The sequence below is a fragment of the Schistocerca cancellata genome, chromosome 2, assembly GCF_023864275.1.
Source record: "Schistocerca cancellata isolate TAMUIC-IGC-003103 chromosome 2, iqSchCanc2.1, whole genome shotgun sequence".
Taxonomy (NCBI): domain Eukaryota; kingdom Metazoa; phylum Arthropoda; class Insecta; order Orthoptera; family Acrididae; genus Schistocerca; species Schistocerca cancellata.
This window is the reverse complement of record NC_064627.1, coordinates 926932643-926951679: the sequence shown is the minus strand read 5'-3', so window position 1 is coordinate 926951679 and position 19037 is coordinate 926932643. Positions and strand designations below refer to the sequence as shown.

At 41.5% G+C, this 19037-nt stretch overlaps 1 protein-coding gene across 4 annotated transcripts in view; it reads left to right on the top strand.

The window, feature by feature from the left end:
• Positions 1–19037, top strand: part of LOC126162874 (monocyte to macrophage differentiation factor 2) — a 172337-nt gene that overhangs the window by 86654 nt on the left and 66646 nt on the right. For all 4 annotated transcript variants that reach the window (XM_049919660.1, XM_049919658.1, XM_049919661.1 and 1 more), the window contains exon 4: positions 14455–14612. In XM_049919660.1, coding sequence (XP_049775617.1) covers positions 14455–14612 — 158 coding nt within the window. The remainder of the gene's footprint in view (positions 1–14454; positions 14613–19037) is intronic.

Genomic DNA, 19037 nt, shown 5'->3' with positions numbered 1-19037 from the left:
CCTCTTGATGCTGTGGATGTCAGGATATGGATGACACAGGAAAATAACTGTCTGCAATCTATATCTTCATCCAGATGGTGCAGTACCCCTGAACGCATTAGCAGCTCTGGTTTATCAACTCCCTAAACCTTTCCTACTTCTGGGAGATTTTAACACCCATAACCTTTTGTGGGCCAAGGCAGAGAGGTCGAAAATTTACTGTCCCACCTTGACCTCTGCCTTTGAAATACTGTGAGGCCACACATTTCAGTGTGGCTCATGGTAGTTACTCGGCCATTGATTTATCAGTTTGTAGCCCAGGACTTCTCCCGTCTATCCCCCGGAGAGCACATGACAACCTGTGTGATAGTGACCGCTTACCCATCCTCCCGTCACTGCCCCAGTGTCGTGACCATGGACGCCTACCCAGATGGGCTTTAAACAAGGTAGACTGGGTAGCCTTCACTTCTGCTGCCACTGTTGAATCTCCCCCACATGGTACTATCAATGTTGTGGTTGAGCAGGTCACTTTAGCGATCATTTCTGTGGCAGAAAGCGCGATTCCTCGTTCTCTAGGGTGCCCCAGTGAAAGACAGTTCCATGGTGGTTGCCAGATGTCGCTGAGACAATCAAAGAGCGTCCGCGAGCTGTGTGGTGACATAAGTGGCACCCTTCTCTAGAGCACCTAATAGCCTTTAATCGGCTCCGTGCCTACATTCACCTGCTCATAAAAAGACAGAAACAGGATTATTGGGAGAGGTACATGTTGACCATTGGTTGCCATATGTCACCTTCCCATGTCTGGATGAAGCTCAGACATGTTTTTGGGTACCAGACCCCAACAGGTGTCCCTGACGTTAACATTAGTGGCATGTTATATAACGACGCACACACGATTGCCGAGCACTTTGCTGAGCACTATGCTTGAGCCTCTGCATCAGAGAACTATCGCCCAGCCTTTAGCACCCTCAAACGGCGGATGGAAAGGAAAGACCTATTGTTCACAACTTGCCACAGTGAACCCTATAAAGCCCCATTTACAGAGTGGGATCTCCTCAGTACCCTTGCACAGTGCCCTGACACAGCTCCTGGGCCAGACTGGATCCACAGTCAGATGATAAAACATCTCTTGTCTGACTATAAGCGATATCTGCTCATCATCTTCAACCGGATCTGGTGCGATCGTGTCTTTCCATCGCAATGGCAGGAGTGCACCATCATTCTGGTGCTCAAACTTGCTAAAAAGCCACTTGATGTGGATAGCTATTGGCCCATCACCATTGTTTTTTGTAAGCTGCTAGAACGTATGGTTTGTCGGCAGTTGGGTTGGGTCCTGGAGTCAGGTGGCCTACTGGCTCCATGCCAGGGCGGCTTCTGCCAGGGTCGCTCTACCACTGATAATCTTGTGTCCCTTGAGCCTGCCATCCAAACGGCCTTTTCCAGACGCCAACACGTGGTTGCCATCTTGTTTGACTTACGTAAAGTGTACAGCATGACCTAGTGACATCATATCTTTGCCACATTGTATGAGTGGGGTCTGGGGCCCGCTTCTGATTTTTATCCAAAACTTCCTGTCGCTCCGTACTTTCCATGTCCAAGCTGGGGCCACCCATAGTTCCATCCATATCGAGGAGAATGGAGTCCCGCAGGGCTCTGTATTGAGTGTCTCTCTATTTTTAGTGACCATTAACAGTCTAGCAGCAGCTGTTGGGCCATCCGTCTCACCTTCTCTGTATGCAGACAATTTCTGCATTTTGTACTGCTGCTCCAGTACTGGTGTTGCTGAGCGTCACCTACAGGGAGCCATCCACTTCTGATGGGGGTCTTACTGTTCATCTGGAACCAGGACTTTACCTTAGTGACGATCCACTCACGGTAGTGGAGACATATCGATTCGTAAGTCTGGTTTTCGACGCTCGTTTGACTTGGCTTCCTCATCTTCGTGAGCTTAAATGGAAGCATTGGCAGCACCTCAATGCTCTCCACTGCCTGAGTAACACCAATTGAGTATAGGAGTGTGATTTATGGTTCAGCGGCGCCCTCAGTGTTGCATTTACTTGAACCATTGCGGAGTTCACCTGGTGACAGGAGCTTTTAGGACAAGTCTGGTGACCAGCATACTGGTGGAGGCTTGAGTCCCTCCAGTGAAGATCAGACATGCACAGCTGCTTGCCAGTTACGTTGCCCACATTTGTAGCTCTCCTGAACATCCTAATTACCGTCTTCTTTTCCCAACCATGGCAGTTCACCTCCCGCATAGGCAGCACAGGTCAGGGTTTACAATTGCGGTGCACGTCCCCTCCTTTCTGTCAGAATTGGAGTCCTTGCCTTTACCACCTCTCCTCAAGGTCCATTCACGTAACCTCCATGGTGTAGCTCTAGATCGAAGTTTCGCTTGGACCTTTTGTATGGCCCTAAGGACTCTGTTAACTCCGGCAGCTCTCCTCTTTATTCTTGATGTGTACCGGGGCTCTGAAGTGGTTTACACTGACGGCTCGATGGCTGATGGTCATGTTGGCTAAGCCTAAGTTCACGGCAGCCATATTCAACAGCTGTCCTTACCCGACGGCTGCAGTGTATTCACTGCAGAGCTGGTGGCCATATCTCGTGCACTTGAGTACATCCGTTCGTGCTCTGGCGAGTCATTTCTCATCTGTACTGACTCCCTGAGCAGCTTACATGCTATCGACCAGTGCCACCCTCGCCATCCTTTGGTAGTGACCATCTAGGAGTCCATCTATGCCCTGGAATTGTCCAGTCATTCTGTGGTGTTACTCTGGACCTCAGGACACATTGGCATCCGGACCTCAGGACACATCGGCATCCCAGGCAATGAACTTACTGACAAGGCTACGCGGAAACCACTTCTTGAGATCGGCATCCCTGTAACTGACCTGCATTCGTTATTATGCCGCAAGGTTTTTCATCTTTATGAGACGGAAAGGCATAATTTCAGTATGCACAACAAACTGTGTTCCATTAAGGAGACTACGAATGTGTGGAAGTCCTCGATGAGAGGCTCTCGAGAGAACTCTGTGGTCCTCTGTCAGCTCCAAATTGGCCATGCTTGGGCGACCCATGGTGACCTCCTGTACCATGAAGACCCTCCTCAGTGTCGGTGCGGCACCCGGTTGACAGTGGCCCAAATTCTGGTGCACTGTTCTACTTTGAGTGCCGTGTGACAAAATCTCCGGTTACCGGACTCGTTGCCACTAATTTTATCTGACAACACCTCATCGGCTGATTTAGTTTTAAGTTTTATTCATGAGGGTGGGTTTTATCATATGATCTATGTTTTAGCGCTTGTCCTCAGTCCCTCAGTGTCCTCCACACTAGTGCCTTTAGGGTGGAGGTTTTAATGTGTTGCAGACTGGCTGGCATCTCCTTTTTACTCTCGTGGTCGGCCAGCCATGGTCATCTGCTTTCTCGTTTCAATCTCTTCTACCTGTTTCTTGAGTCTCTGTGGTTTCTTACCCCCATTTTGCCTTTCCTTAGTTCTTGTGGTTTTTCCTTTCTTTCAATCTTTTATTGTAAGTCTCGTTTGTTTTATTTGAAATCTTGTGGCATCGTTTTATTCAGAACAAGGGACCAGTGACCTAGCAGTTTGGTCCCATCCACCCTCTTTTAAACCAACCAACCAAAGTTCCCGAATGTACTACCCTCCAAGAAATTCCTCACACTCAAATTATTCTCAGGACTGAGAGCTGACAGAAACCTGAAGTAGGAAGCTTTGAGATATTTAGTGATTCATGGAATGTGTATCAAAAGACAGAATGGATGCCATAGGAGGGGGTGGGGGTGGGGAAGGCTGTTCATTGCTGTTAACAAAAATATTCTCTCTATTGAGATCGAAATTGAGTGTGACAGCGAAGTTATTTGGTTATGTATGACAGGTCTAGTTGAGATCAAGCTAATTGTTGGACATTTTTATTGGCCACCTGACTCGGCTGTGACAGGTTTAGAGTCAGTAACAGGAAGTCTGTGGTCAGTGGTGTGGAAATACACTCCTGGAAATGGAAAAAAGAACACATTGACACCGGTGTGTCAGACCCACCATACTTGCTCCGGACACTGCGAGAAGGCTGTACAAGCAATGATCACACGCACGGCACAGCGGACACACCAGGAACCGCGGTGTTGGCCGTCGAATGGCGCTAGCTGCGCAGCATTTGTGCACCGCCGCCGTCAGTGTCAGCCAGTTTGCCGTGGCATACGGAGCTCCATCGCAGTCTTTAACACTGGTAGCATGCCGCGACAGCGTGGACGTGAACCATATGTGCAGTTGACGGACTTTGAGCGAGGGCGTATAGTGGGCATGCGGGAGGCTGGGTGGACGTACCGCCGAATTGCTCAACACGTGGGGCGTGAGGTCTCCACAGTACATCGATGTTGTCGCCAGTGGTCGGCGGAAGGTGCACGTGCCCATCGACCTGGGACCGGACCGCAGCGACGCACGGATGCACGCCAAGACCGTAGGATCCTACGCAGTGCCGTAGGGGACCGCACCGCCACTTCCCAGCAAATTAGGGACACTGTTGCTCCTGGGGTATCGGCGAGGACCATTCGCAACCGTCTCCATGAAGCTGGGCTACGGTCCCGCACACCGTTAGGCCGTCTTCCGCTCACGCCCCGACATCGTGCAGCCCGCCTTCAGTGGTGTCGCGACAGGCGTGAATGGAGGGACGAATGGAGACGTGTCGTCTTCAGCGATGAGAGTTGCTTCTGCCTTGGTGCCAATGATGGTCGTATGCGTGTTTGGTGTCGTGCAGGTGAGCGCCACAATCAGGACTGCATACGACTGAGGCACACAGGGCCAACACCCGGCATCATGGTGTGGGGAGCGATCTCCTACACTGGCCGTACACCACTGGTGATCGTCGAGGGGACACTGAATAGTGCACGGTACATCCAAACTGTCATCGAACCCATTGTTCTACCATTCCTAGACCGGCAAGGGAACTTGCTGTTCCAACAGGACAATGCTCGTCCGCATGTATCCCGTGCCACCCAACGTGCTCTAGAAGGTGTAAGTCAACTACCCTGGCCAGCAAGATCTTCGGATCTGTCCCCCATTGAGCATGTTTGGGACTGGATGAAGCGTCGTCTCACGCGGTCTGCACGTCCAGCACGAACGCTGGTCCAACTGAGGCGCCAGGTGGAAATGGCATTGCAAGCCGTTCCACAGGACTACATCCAGCATCTCTACGATCGTCTCCATGGGAGAATAGCAGCCTGCATTGCTGCGAAAGGTGGATATACACTGTACTAGTGCCGACATTGTGCATGCTCTGTTGCCTGTGTCTATGTGCCTGTGGTTCTGTCAGTGTGATCATGTGATGTATCTGACCCCAGGAATGTGTCAATAAAGTTTCCCCTTCCTGGGACAATGAATTCACGGTGTTCTTATTTCAATTTCCAGGAGTGTACATGGATCAAACAGTATTAGTTGGAGGTGACTTCAACCTACCAAGTAGAGACAGGGATATCTATGGATTCATTCAGAAGGTACAGATGTAGAGTCTTGCAAAGTTCTTTTGAACATGTATTTCAAAAACTGTTTTGAGCAGCTAGTTCAACAGCCAACATTGAATAGAAGTATTTTAGACTTTGTAGCTACAAACAGCCCTGATCTATGGAGAAGAAATAAAAACTTTGAGGTTCGCCGATTACATTGTAATTCTGTCAGAGACAGCAAAGGACTTGGAAGAGCAGTTGAATGGAATGGACAGTGTCTTGAAAGGTGCATATAAGATGAACATCAACAAAAGCAAAACGAGGATAATGGAATGTAGTCGAATTAAGTCGGGTGATGCTGAGGGAATTAGATTAGGAAATGAGGCACTTAAAGTAGTAAAGGAGTTTTGCTATTTGGGGAGCAAAGTAGCTGATGATGGTCGAAGTAGAGGAGATATAAAATTTAGACTAGCAGTGGCAAGGAAGGCGTTTCTGAAGAAGAGAAATTTGTTAACATCGAGTATAGATTTAAGTGTCAGGAAGTCGTTTCTGAAAGTATTTGTATGGAGTGTAGCCATGTATGGAAGTGAAACATGGACGATAAATAGTTTGGACAAGAAGAGAATAGAAGCTTTCGAAATGTGGTGCTACAGAAGAATGCTGAAGATTAGATGGGTAGATCACATAACTAATGAGGAAGTATTGAATAGGATTGGGGAGAAGAGAAGTTTGTGGCACAACTTGACCAGAAGAAGGGATCGGTTGGTAGGACATGTTCTGACGCATCAAGGGATCACCAATTTAGTATTGGAGGGCAGCGTGGAGGGTAAAAATCATAGAGGGAGACCAAGAGATGAATACACTAAGCAGATTCTGAAGGATGTAGGTTGCAGTAGTTACTGGGAGATGAAGCAGCTTGCACAGGATAGAGTAGCATGGAGAGCTGCGTCAAACCAGTCTCAGGACTGAAGACCACAACAAAAACAATGTGAAATCACTAAGAGGGTCTATATCTTGTATCCAGTCATTCATTGATCTGTCTGGTGTGGCAGTAGAATGTAGCAAAAGTAAAACCGACATTTTGAATTTCACGTTTAAGAAATCACTTATACCATTGTTTGACCATTGCACAGTCTCCTGTAGTGAGGACATAGAAATAAGCATTGCTGAAGTAGAGAAACAACTGAAAGAATTGAAAACAAGTAAGTCATGAGGTGTGGATGGAATCCCAGTTCAGTTTTACTAAGAGTACTCTACAGCATTGGTCCCTTAGCTAATATTTATCACATCTCTCTTAGTGCAAAATCCCAAGCAACTAGAAAAAGTGCAGGTGACTCCTGTGTATAAGAAGGGTAAAGGAATTGACTCACAAAATTATAGACCAATATCTTTAACATCACCTTGTTGCAGAATCCTTGAACATATTCTCATTTCTAATGCAATACTGTAAATTTTCTACAGCCAGAAAACCTTGAGTCCACAAACCAGCACAATTTTAGAAAGCATCCCTTGTGCAAAACTCACCTTGCCCTTTACTCAGTTGAGATCCTGTGAACCATGGAAGGAGAGGCAACAGGTAGATTTCATATACCTAGCTTTGTGTAAAGCATTTGACACAGCGCCACACTTCTGAGAGTTAATGAAGGTACAGGCATACAGAATAGGTTCCCAGGTATGTAAGTGGATCGAAGACTTTTCAAGTGACACAACCAGTACATTGTCCTCGATGAGGAGTATTTGTCAAAGACAAGGGTGTCATCAGGAGTGCCTCAGGAAATTGTGATAGGACTTGTTATTTTGTATATGTGTAAATGATTTGGCAGATAGGGTAAGAAGTATTCCTTGGCTGTTTGCTGATGATATACTGTGGTGTACGGAAGATGTCATCTGTAAGTGACTATAGGTAGGTACAAGATGACTTGGACAAAATTTCTAGTTGGTGTGATGGATGGTAATGGCCTCTAAATCTGGAAAAATGTACATTAATGCAGATGAGTAAGATAAACAAAACCATAATGTTAGAACATAGTGTTAGTCGTGTGCTGCTTGACATATGTTACCGATAGTTTCAAATAACAAGCTAGTATTGTGGAAATGCTTCAGGAGCTTAAATGGGAATCATTGGAGTGAAGGTGATGTTTTTTCAAGGAACACTATTGAGAAAATTTAGAGAACTGGCCTTTGAGGCTGACTGCAGAATGATTCTGCTGCTGCAAACATACATTCTGCGTAAGGCCGTGAAGGTAAGATTAGAGAGATCAGGGCTTGTATGAAGGCATATAGACAGTGATTTTTTCCCTCCACCCTGCACTATTTGTGGAGTATGTACGTAGAAGTAAATGTACATGCCAAAACAATGAATATCAGCTTTGAGATAAAGGCAATAAAAATAATAGTAATCACAACAGTAAAGGGCATTTAGAATGATGTATGAGGGACATTCAGTAATTAATGCAATACATTTTTTTTCTGAAAGTAGGTTGGTTTTATTCAGGATTCCAGTACATCATATTATTCTTCACTCTTTTGGCTACGAAACTCTATTTTTCAACATAACCTTCATTAAATGTAATGGCCTTATGCTGCCTTAATGGGAGGGCTTGTATGCCTGCATGGTGTTACTCTGCTGGTCGATGTTGGAGCCAACATCTTGTTGCATGAATAACCTTCCCATCACCTACATACTTCACCCTACAGTGTGCATCATTCATTGGTCCAAACAGATGGAACTCAGTAGGAGGGAGATCCAGGCTGTAGGGTGGATAAGGAAGAAGAGTCCAATGAAGTTTTGTGAGTTCCTCTCAGTTGCGTAGACTTATGTGAGGCCTTGGGTAGTCATGATGGAGGAGAAGTTCATTTGCATTTGTATGGTGACAAAACACACTGGACGCATTTCTTCAGTTTCTAGAGGGTGGCACAATACTCTTTAGAGTTGATTGTTGCACAATGAGGGAGCACATCGAACAGAAAAACCCCTTCAGATTGCCAGAAGACCTCCCATGATTTTATCAGGTGAGGGTGCAGCTTTGTGCATTTTCTTCACAGTAGACGTGGTGTGGTGCAACTTCATCAGTTGCCGTTTTATTTCTGATTTGATGTTATGAACCCATGTTTCATCATCTTTGATGTTCGACAAACAATAGAGACATCCAGTTGTGCACAGTGGTGTTTAATTATGATCCATCAAGCACCTTGAATGAGATTATTCATGCATTCCAGCATTGCAAGAGTCACAGCTGTGTGCAGCCAGCGTTGCACGAACATGTTGCAATGATGACAGATGCCTTGCCGAAAAACTCACCAGGTTTTTGTTCACTGCCAGGTCTCTGTAGACATTCTGCAAGTGGATATCTGTGATGCTCTGGTTTTCTGCCAAAAGAAACTCAGTGACAGCTCTCTGTTTGGAATGTACCTCTATTACAGATGACATTCTCAAGGCTACATATAGCACTGCCACCTATCAGAGTGTCATGAAACTATAAGGGCTGAATTGGGAATATTCCACAGGGTCCCACAACAAATTCCACATTTTGTAACTGATATTGGTCAAATAAAACAAGTTGTTATATTGCATATTGAATCCCTCCTTATAGACTAGCATAGCACATCTGAAGCCATTTAGTATTATGAGAAGTGGTAAGGGTAAAGGAAGAAGAGAATATTGAAATGACAGTGACAGTGACTGTTAGGAAAGAACAGGATATAAGCAGGGAATGCTTCACAAAATCTTATAAATCAACTATGGTACTTTGAGAAATTGGTTGCATCTCTTTTATTGTTACCAAATTTACAAATGTTAGAATATTAGATTCATTATCATACTACTCACCCCTTGGGAGGTGGGGACAGGAGGGTGGGTCAGTGTTTGGTAAGTGCACATTTGTTGATCAGGAATTACCAAAACATACTAATTTTTCGTATGTTTACTAAAAGTAAGTGAGACACGGTGGATGCCGATTCCAATTTTATTGTTTCAAAATAAACAAAAGAAACTGCAAAGCAAAGATTGAGTAAATAAAACAGTAATCAGCGGACTTAATCCACAAAAACCTTTAATCTGCATCACAGTTGTTTTAAATATCTGGTTCATGCAGTGTCACACACACAGTTTCATCACTCAACGAACTGCAGTAATATTCATGATATTCCCACATGATCATCTGTTTCTCACACACTGTAAGCAGATTCTTAAGTTTTGCAGCTGATAATGGAAGGTTTTTCACGTATGTCTTGGTATAATACAAATTTGACGAAGGTGATCCCTTTCTTGATGGGATTCCTTCACTAAAGGGCCCTTAATACTGTCTCATAAAACTCTGAAAGAGGCTTGTTTTTTTTCATAGTGGAGTAGGCATACATTGCACATTGGAATTTTGAGAATGTCTTTCTGGTCATATTGTGGTACAGCATAGTGTGGATGACGATAGGATAAGGATTTCTCCTGCAACTTTAAATGATTTGTGCCCATCCTTCAGAGTGGTACACTGGCACGTACTTACTTTTCTTCTCTGTCTTGCAATGAAGAGTCACATTCAATATCTGTTTAAAAAAGTTGTAATCAATTAACTGTAAGTTTGAGTGATTCCCGCACAGAGACTCGGGAACAATACTGCATGAACATTATCCCCTGAGCTTGAAATCTGGGGACTGATGACGTAAACCACAACTGTCCAGTAAAGACAACTCATCACACCAGTTGCACTTTCCTGGGTTTGTCATTAAAAACTGCAGTATTTAACATCTCATTGAGACTATCTTGTCTGATGAAAAGTTCAGAGAATAATTGCTGTTAATTCTCTAAAGCCCTTTTATATGCCTTCATTCACAGTGACTTAAGGGAGACACTTCTGCCTCAGTATTATCCAGTGTTCCTCTGAACTTTTTGTCAGCCAATTTGTTTACCCCAGAGAAACTTTCTTCCTCGGGGGATAGCCCTGGTGATGACGAGGAAGTCACCTCACTCTTAGCTCCTTCCAGTCAAGGCTTCATTATTCAAATTAAAAAGATTAGCTGTACTGGTAGCCGTGCTTTCTTCTAACTGCTGGACTCTGGCATCAGAATGCTTAATCACACCTGTCATTTTCTCATGAAGCTTATTAAAAATCTGTGTATCATTTAACTTCTTATTTTAACAACTCTAATTTTTGCTTGAGGCCACATGCCTGCTGGAAACTTGTATTTATTTTACTCTCAAATTTTTTGATACATCCATATAGTTGAACTCTTATGCAATCTGTTTTCATAGTATGTTCATAACAGTTCATTTTCAGACCCTCTTGCATTTTTTATGAACTTTGTTTTCCAAAATGCTCCACAATCACATATTACAGCCATCAAACAATGGAAATTCCAGGGTGAAATAACAATAATTTGGGAAATATAGTTTACTACCCAACACGTAGAGGAGGCATTGAGTTGAAGACAGGCACTATGAAAAAAAGCACTAAAATATTTAAGCTTTTGTACAAATCTTCCCAAAGTAAAGAACACACACACCCATTCATGCAACCACAACTCGTACACATGCCTGCTGAGGCCCGGGTCTCTCTTGCTTAATGTGTTCGCAAATAGAATGGTGTTCATTGAATTTCTGTTAAAATAACTGGTCAATATGAGATTCTGTTTATAACTGATTAAGCTATAGGATAAATGATAGAGCAATGATAGGGTTTCTTGGTGGTTTGATAGATATACTGTTGGGCCAGAGTGAGGTCAGCAAGATAAGTTTGACAGTGACAGCAGCAGGTTGCTGGTGCTTGCACCGTAAGGTGATGGTGACAAGCTGCCAAGAAGAGGCACATGGGGCAAATGTGGCAAGATGCAAAGCAGAGTTGCCAACCACACCTTGTAGGTAGAGGATCATCAGATGCTAGTTCTTCATCTGCTGTCATGCACAGGCCCCTGCCAAAGAGGCCAGTGTAAACTGTTTGGTCTTTGCAACATGGAATGTCAGGCTATAGTGCCCAAACTCGATGCCAGTAAACTAGCCCACCCAGCAACAAGCACGCTTATGCCCACTTCTACATTTATCTTCAACTGTGTGGTTTCAGTTGCCTGACACAGCAGTCGTGTGTGTGAATTGCATTTGTGTGTGTGCGCGTGTGTGTGTGTGTGTGTGTGTGTGTGTGTGTGTGTGTGTGTGTGTGCGTGTGTGTCATCTATTTTTGACGGTATTACTTGCCAAAAGCTTTATTTGTGAGTCTTTTTGCTGTGCCTGTCTGCGATTCACCATCTCCACTATAAGGTGAATAGCATATTTCCTTTTAATAATCCTGATTATCTTTAACTGGATAGTTATTACCCTGTAGCTCTTGCAGTCTGTCCATCTGTCCATTCACTCATCTCTACTGCGTTCATTCCTCAGTGTTCTTCACAATGAAAACACACACACACACACACACACACACACACACACACACACACACAAAATCATTTTTCCAGGGAAGTGAAAGAAATATTTCTTCCACAGCAAAGTAATATAGAATATCACATTTTACTTTGTACTCATTTGAACAGCTGGTGTAGCCAGTGTTAATGTCATAGTTTCTCTGTGCCTTCATTTTTGTCATGCTGCATTAAACACATTCTCATGGAGTTAACAAACATTTCTTCACATCTTTCACAAATCACTTATTTCTTACAAAATAGGCTTATTTTTTGTCTGTTGTTGTTCATTGTTTATTTCAAAATTACTAGTTTCAGATAATGTAGCCCATCCTCAAATATGTTAAACAACAAAATAAATTACAACTGAGTTCCAAGCTTAAAATTGTTGTCATTTAATTAATATGCAAAGGTTGTATGATATATGGTATGTCATATTACAGAATAATCCGTCCTAATGGAACTATCAGTTCATTGCCATATACTGAAACCATACTTGCACGTTGTCACTTACCATTAAAATTTTTAAAAGTAATTTAATTGGGGAAAATGCCTGCAGCATTAAAGAATGCTGTCTATATGTACTAACAGTTTTTAAAATATAACACTTTAATAATTTATGTAAAAATATTCAAAGTGTTATACATGAAGCATTTCTTGTTTGATGTTCACACACAAATCATCACTGTCATATACTGGCACCTAGTGTGCCACTCAAGATGGTTAGTCCTTCAAGTCTGAGAATTAAATATAATTTATTCCATATAAGGTTCACTGGCTTTGAGCTACAACCAAGTAAATATGCATATGTGACCTCTCATAAACACCCGCCTCTCATGAGTTCCATGTCCTTGTTTGACATGTTCCACTTCCTTGTGATTCACTCATAAACTAGATCTAAGAAACACAAAATAAATAAAACATACAACACTAACTGAACAAAAGTGTATCAGTTCATATTTTCAGAACGAATTTTCTGTCTGCAGTGGAATATGTGTCGATTTGAAATTTACTGGTAGATTAAAACTGTGTCTCACATTGGGACTCAAACCTGGGACCCTTGCCTTTCACATGCAAATTCATGGAAGCTGTCCCACATGTATTGTGGGACTAGTACTCCTGCAGTCCTGGTTTGCTACAAAATTTTAATCTGTCAGGAAGTATCAATTAATATCCTTCCTAGGGGCCGACATGGAACAGCTGGAGGTTCAAAGCACCCTCTGCGTGTCCTTCTCCCTCTTAGAATAGGTTGCTTCAACTCTGCCCCATGGGGCAAAATGACTGTAAGCACATGCAGACTGTCAACCAGACAATTGCAGGTAGCAGGCCACCCACCTGCAGCACACATTGTGTACATTGACTGGTGTAGCAGGACATTTAAATAAATTAAATATGGCATTTCTAATGAAGGATGTACTAATTATTAATTTTTGTGATAAAATTAATGTGTTAATGAATGAACTGTGTTTATTTGAAAGGCAGTGTGGTGCAGGAAACTTAATTTCTTTGAATGTCTTCATGTGCTACAAGTACCTCTATACATGTTTTATGGTTTGTTAGTAAGACATTGTGTAGCTTTGACAAAGTGTTGAGACATGGATTCAGGACCTGAGTAGCCTAGAAAATGAATTGAAATTAATTAGCACTCTATTTTTAGTTGCACCAGGTACTGTACCTTTGGAATCGCAATTAGAAGTGATTTGTTAACAAAACTGCACTGTGCTCAGGTACAAGTACTAAAACAGCAAAACTGTGTTGGTTGGTATTGTGGTGTACATATAGAAGAGTTTCCCAATCTATACAGAAACTTGGCTGACATCAGGTCTGCGGGTCAACATTTTGTTGCGAATAACTTTTTTCTGTCATGAAAATTATTAAAAAATTCAGGACAGTTGTAACTTCATGATCCACTGCCGATGAGCATTCTCGGACTTGCAACAGCATGGGGTCTTATGCTTTATTTCATCACTTGTGAATAAAAATAAATTGCCATGTTCCACAAATCTAATAAAATATTAGAATTTATATTTACTTAAGTTGAATTAATTTGTTAAAAACCATCCTTTTCATATTTGCCAAGATTTTGTCAGCTCACTTGCATGTTTTAATGTGTGCTAAATGTTGGCTGCCTCTATGGGACCTATTCTTCCCTGTGTGGTCAGCAACCAGGTACTGGATATAAACACCGTCTGGTGTGGTATGCTTGTTTACAGACCACGTTCTCTTGATCTTCATTGAGTGCCATTAGAAATCTTAACAAAAACAAAACACTTGTAACAGCATTATCAAAACTTTGCTGAATATTAAAATACATATAATTCAATAACACAACAGAACATATTTTGTAATGTCAGCTCTTTCTGTCATTTAGGGAAATTAAAAAAAAAGTGATTTGGATTGCAAATCTGGTGTAATGTGTTCAGTTATCACTAACTGTGCTGAATGCAAGCTGTTGTAACAACCAGTGAATCATCATGGCACAGTCTGAAGAGAGAAAGTTAACATAATAGGCTGATATTTTATGAATTAATGTCACCTACATGTATTGTTAATTGCTTTGATGCTCTTTGTCAGTGATAAATTACTTCTGTATCTACTCCTTGATGTGTGTAAAATGTGAACAATATTGTTATCTAGGTATGGGTGGTGCCCAGCATCATAGCATGCTTTGCCCTTATACAGCGAGCAACTAGCTGGCCACAGTACTGGTCTGCAGTGATATATGGTTCTGCCCTTGTGCTTCTCTTCTCTGTATCAACATTCTTCCATTCAGTCTTCTACTGTAGTCACAACAGGTATGCTTAGATTTTAATATTTATACATATTTACAGATGTTAGAAATTCACAATAATGGGCAGAAATTAATCACATCAGTTTGTCAGATAGCAGTCTGTGAACAAATCTTTTGCATTATAGTTGTACTGCTAACAGTGATAAAAACTGGCGATGCCAGTGTGATCAATTGCATCTTATTCAGTCACTGTGTGTGTTTTTAATGTGGTTTACGGCAAAGGGACATGTGCATTGAAGTCCACATATGTTCTGAATATCTAATGGTGTGAAAATTGGCAACTGGTTTCTAGCTGCTTCCCATTCCTACATCTATCTTCCTTTGATTTTCTGCTGTTTCTGCTGCTTCTTTTTTCTTCCACTGTTTCTTTCTTCATCTTAAAATATATTGGTTATATGCATTAGAGTTACCCCCAGATGGTAATTGGTTTTGGTTTCTAGTTTCTTTATTTTGAAGTACAACGTTTAAGACTGTTTTCTCCAGTATTATACTGCTCTTTTCTAACCTGCTTTACCACCTCAAACATGTAAATAATGTGAGCTGGAGTTGGAATATTTACCACCTAACAGACAGCAACACTAAGAAACTATTGCATTATCTCAGGCATTCAGAGTTAGTGAACCCCCAAGATAAAATTGTTTGAAAGGTTAAAAGGTCAAAGTAGCTACACAAATGAGATGAGTTAATTCAAAATCTAAATCAAAGAAATACAGTCTGAAAAGAGGCAAAGTTCTGAAGTCAAACATTAATTATTGTCACATGCTTAGATGACAGACCCTTAATTCCTGGCAAGTAAATACTTCATTCTGGCTATTTTAATTTGTAATTTTCACAAAATATTGTTGAGAATACTTTATAGTTAAAAAGAGAGCAAAAAGAGGAAAAGGAAACCGTATAAACATATTGCATGTTTGAAACATTCAGATTAGTTAAACATGAAAAACAGCTTATATTGGTCAATGTTATCTTTATAATCAGGTACCTGACCCATGGTTGGTGAAGGGTGTAAGATGTGCTGCAAGAGTGCATGTGGTAGCCATTTGTTTGGAAAAAAAATCATGTGTAAGTTGTAAGTACCTAATTTCCAGCTTACAACTTATAATCAGTGACATAAAACTGTGCAAGATATTGTGACCTTATAAGAAAAATCAACAAGATTGGAAAGAGAAAGAACTTTATTGAGCAAAACACAAAAGGAAAATTTTTGTTGCAGAAAAGTAATCACATTTTCTGATGTAAAGGAGCTCTGATTTTGTCGTCAAAACATTACAAAAATACACCTAATATCTAGAAGGTTCTAGAAGTAAGTTCTTGAAAGCTTAGACATCTGCTGATAGTGAAGAGCTAAGCATACATACTGAATTTCATTGTAGAAATCATCACAAAATAAACAGCCTAGTTAAACCAGCCAAGAAGTTCAGTTCCATCACTGCAGTAGGTGTGGCAAATTTTCACTATGGAATAACAGTTACAATGTGGACATTGTAATGTAGCAATTGCCCACAAGTGTAAACATACAAGAACTTAGATTACCCAAGAGGTGCAGGGGAACACGCCTCGCCTCCCTCTTGCAGAGTTGGCATCCAACACCTATGTTTTGTGCTTCTGTGAAATTGCAGCTGACACATGGTCATTTGAAAAATATGAGGGTGGTTTGAAAAGTTCTCAGAATCACCACGAGAGGTTAGTGCTAGCGCAGAGAGTTGTTCACGTGGTATTCATTGGACTGTTGCCTGTAAATATGTACCACATCAGTGTTCTTGAAAGAGAGCTGAGAGCTGTGTTGGTGACATGGCTCTGTTGTTGCTGTTCCCATGTAGTGATTTGCAAAGATGGAAAAAATAAAGATTCAAGCAGTGATTAAGTACTTCATAAAGAAAGGTATGAAAGCATACTGATTTCCAGAATACAATGGGGGACTCTGCTTCTTCATATTCAACTGTTGCCAAGTGGACAAATGAATTTAAATTTGGTTGGGAGACCTTAGATTATGATCCGTGCAGTAGTCGGTCAAGATATGTCACTACTCCAGAAATCATTGCAAAAGTGCACAAAATGGGCATGGAAGATTGCCAATTGAAAGTGCATGAAATTGCTTACGCTTGTAAGATGTCATCTGAAAGGGTATATCACATTTTAATTGAAGAATTAAAAATGAAAAAATTATCTGGAAGATGTGTGCTGCAACTCTTGATGCTGGATCAAAAACTCATGCCATCACCACGGCAAAATTACATGAACTAAGGTATGAATTGTTGCCACACTCGCCTTATTTGCCTGATATGGCTCCATCAGACTTCCATCCCTTCCCAGAGCTGAAAATTTTTCTTGGTGGATGAAGATTCACTTCAAACGAAGAATTGATAGCCGGAGTTGACAACTATTTTGCAGGCGTGGAGGAAACTCATTTTCAAGATGGGATCAAGGCATTGTAACATCACTGGACCAAGTGCATTAATCTACAAGGAGACTACATGGAAAAATAAAAATAAAAAATTCAGTGACGTAAATACTTTTTTTTCTATTCCGCTCTGAGAACTTTTCAAACCACCCTTGTAAGAAAATAATGAGCAATTATTAATACAAAACAAAGCAGTTTTTGATAATGGCTACTACATAATTGCTTTCTTAGGTTGGCAGTATCTTTTACAAGAAAGTTCAGGCCAGATCTCTAGCAGTATTTTACACAACCATAGTTTTCAAACCCCCTCCCACCTAAAACTATCATTTGTAAGTAAAGAAGTGGAAACACATGAATAAAAGTGTACAGAGTATGTACATGCAATATGAAAACATATTTAACTACATAAACAGATTAGGGAGATTGACATCTTACTATTCAGGAAATTAGGGAACAATTTTATAAATACGAAGGTTTCAGAAATAATGAGTATGGCGTCAAACAAGCTATGTGATATAAGTTCTATTCCTCTTACTGGCAAGAATCATGTGTTTTTAGAAGGATCCAGGGTACAATGTGCAAGTATTTTGTACTGTGAACAACAGATTTTTATTTAAATTTTATTTGTGAGGAAGAATACATTCACATTTAAGAGTAACAGTATAGCATTAGCTGTTTTTCCATGACTCATTTCTTGTTATCAAAATTATTAATGACTTAAACATCATTGAAGCTGCTGTCTGCATGAAACAAGATGCACATTATCAGCAGGGGGTTTTAGTGAAGTGAACTACAGTACCTTTCGTAGGTAATTCAGATGACATTAGTCTCTGGCTTATGCAAATATTTTATCCCGTGACTCCTGTTACAATTTTGTATTGATAATAGCCTCTACATGTGGGCATTTACTAGTGAGCATTCATTCTGAAGTACACTAAATGTAATCTGGCTGCTATCTAAAGCTATGACTAGGGATGATTCTTGTTTTGTCAATTTTATATATGACAAGAACAACTTGGCTTCAGCTAATGTAAAGTACCATCATGTGATGTAGCAAGGCCCACTCCTTCTGAAGAAGAAATTTTCAGAAATATTGAAGCCTAATAAACTCTTGTTTTGCAACTGGTTGGCTGATCGTTTTAACATCTTCACCTGTGGTAGACATTACAGAAATTCTGGAGCTCATCAACCACCTCAGGGGTGCAAAACTAAAAGTTTAGAACAAGTGTTCCCTTTTCTATAGAAGTCATGTAATACAGCTCTGTTCTACAAGGTTTTCAACTTTGCTTCCGCCGTTTGCCGAAAGGTGGCGACAGCGGTAAGTAGCGGTCGAAAGAAACAGATCGCAGACGTCAGGCAGTTAGCTTGGACCTTGGTCAATATAGCCTCATTCAAACATTAGTGGATTTCTGTCTGCATCATAAAGTTTTTCTTGATTGAAAATGAAAATGTCAGTTTACGAGCCTAATTCTCGTCATTTGTGGGAAGTGTTACTGTTTTGTTTCAGTATGAAGAAAACAGTGGCTGAGTCTCATCAAATGCTCTCAGCCGGCCGTGGTGGCCGTGCGGTTCTGGCGCTGCAGTCTGGAACCGTGGGACTGCTACGGTCGCAGGTTCAAATCCTGCCTCGGGCATGGCTGTGTGTGATGTCCTTAGGTTAGTTAGGTTTAATTAGTTCTAAGTTCTAGAGGACTGATGACCTAAGATGTTAAGTCCCATAGTGCTCAGAGCCATTTTTTGAAATGCTCTCAGGTACATATGGTAAGGATGCTATTAGTGAAAAAATGTGTCTTGAGTGGTTTCAACAGTTCAAGAATGGTAATTTTAACATCGTAGAGCGGCATAGTGGTGAAAGAGAGATGTTTTCGAAGATGTAGAATTGGAGACATTGCTGAGTGAGTACTAGCGTCAAACTCAAGAAGAATTGGCACGATTAGTGGGAGTGAAACAGCAAGCCATTTCAAAACATCTCAAGGCTATGAGCATGATTCAGAAAGAAGGAACTTGGGTCCCGTGTGAGCAGAAACC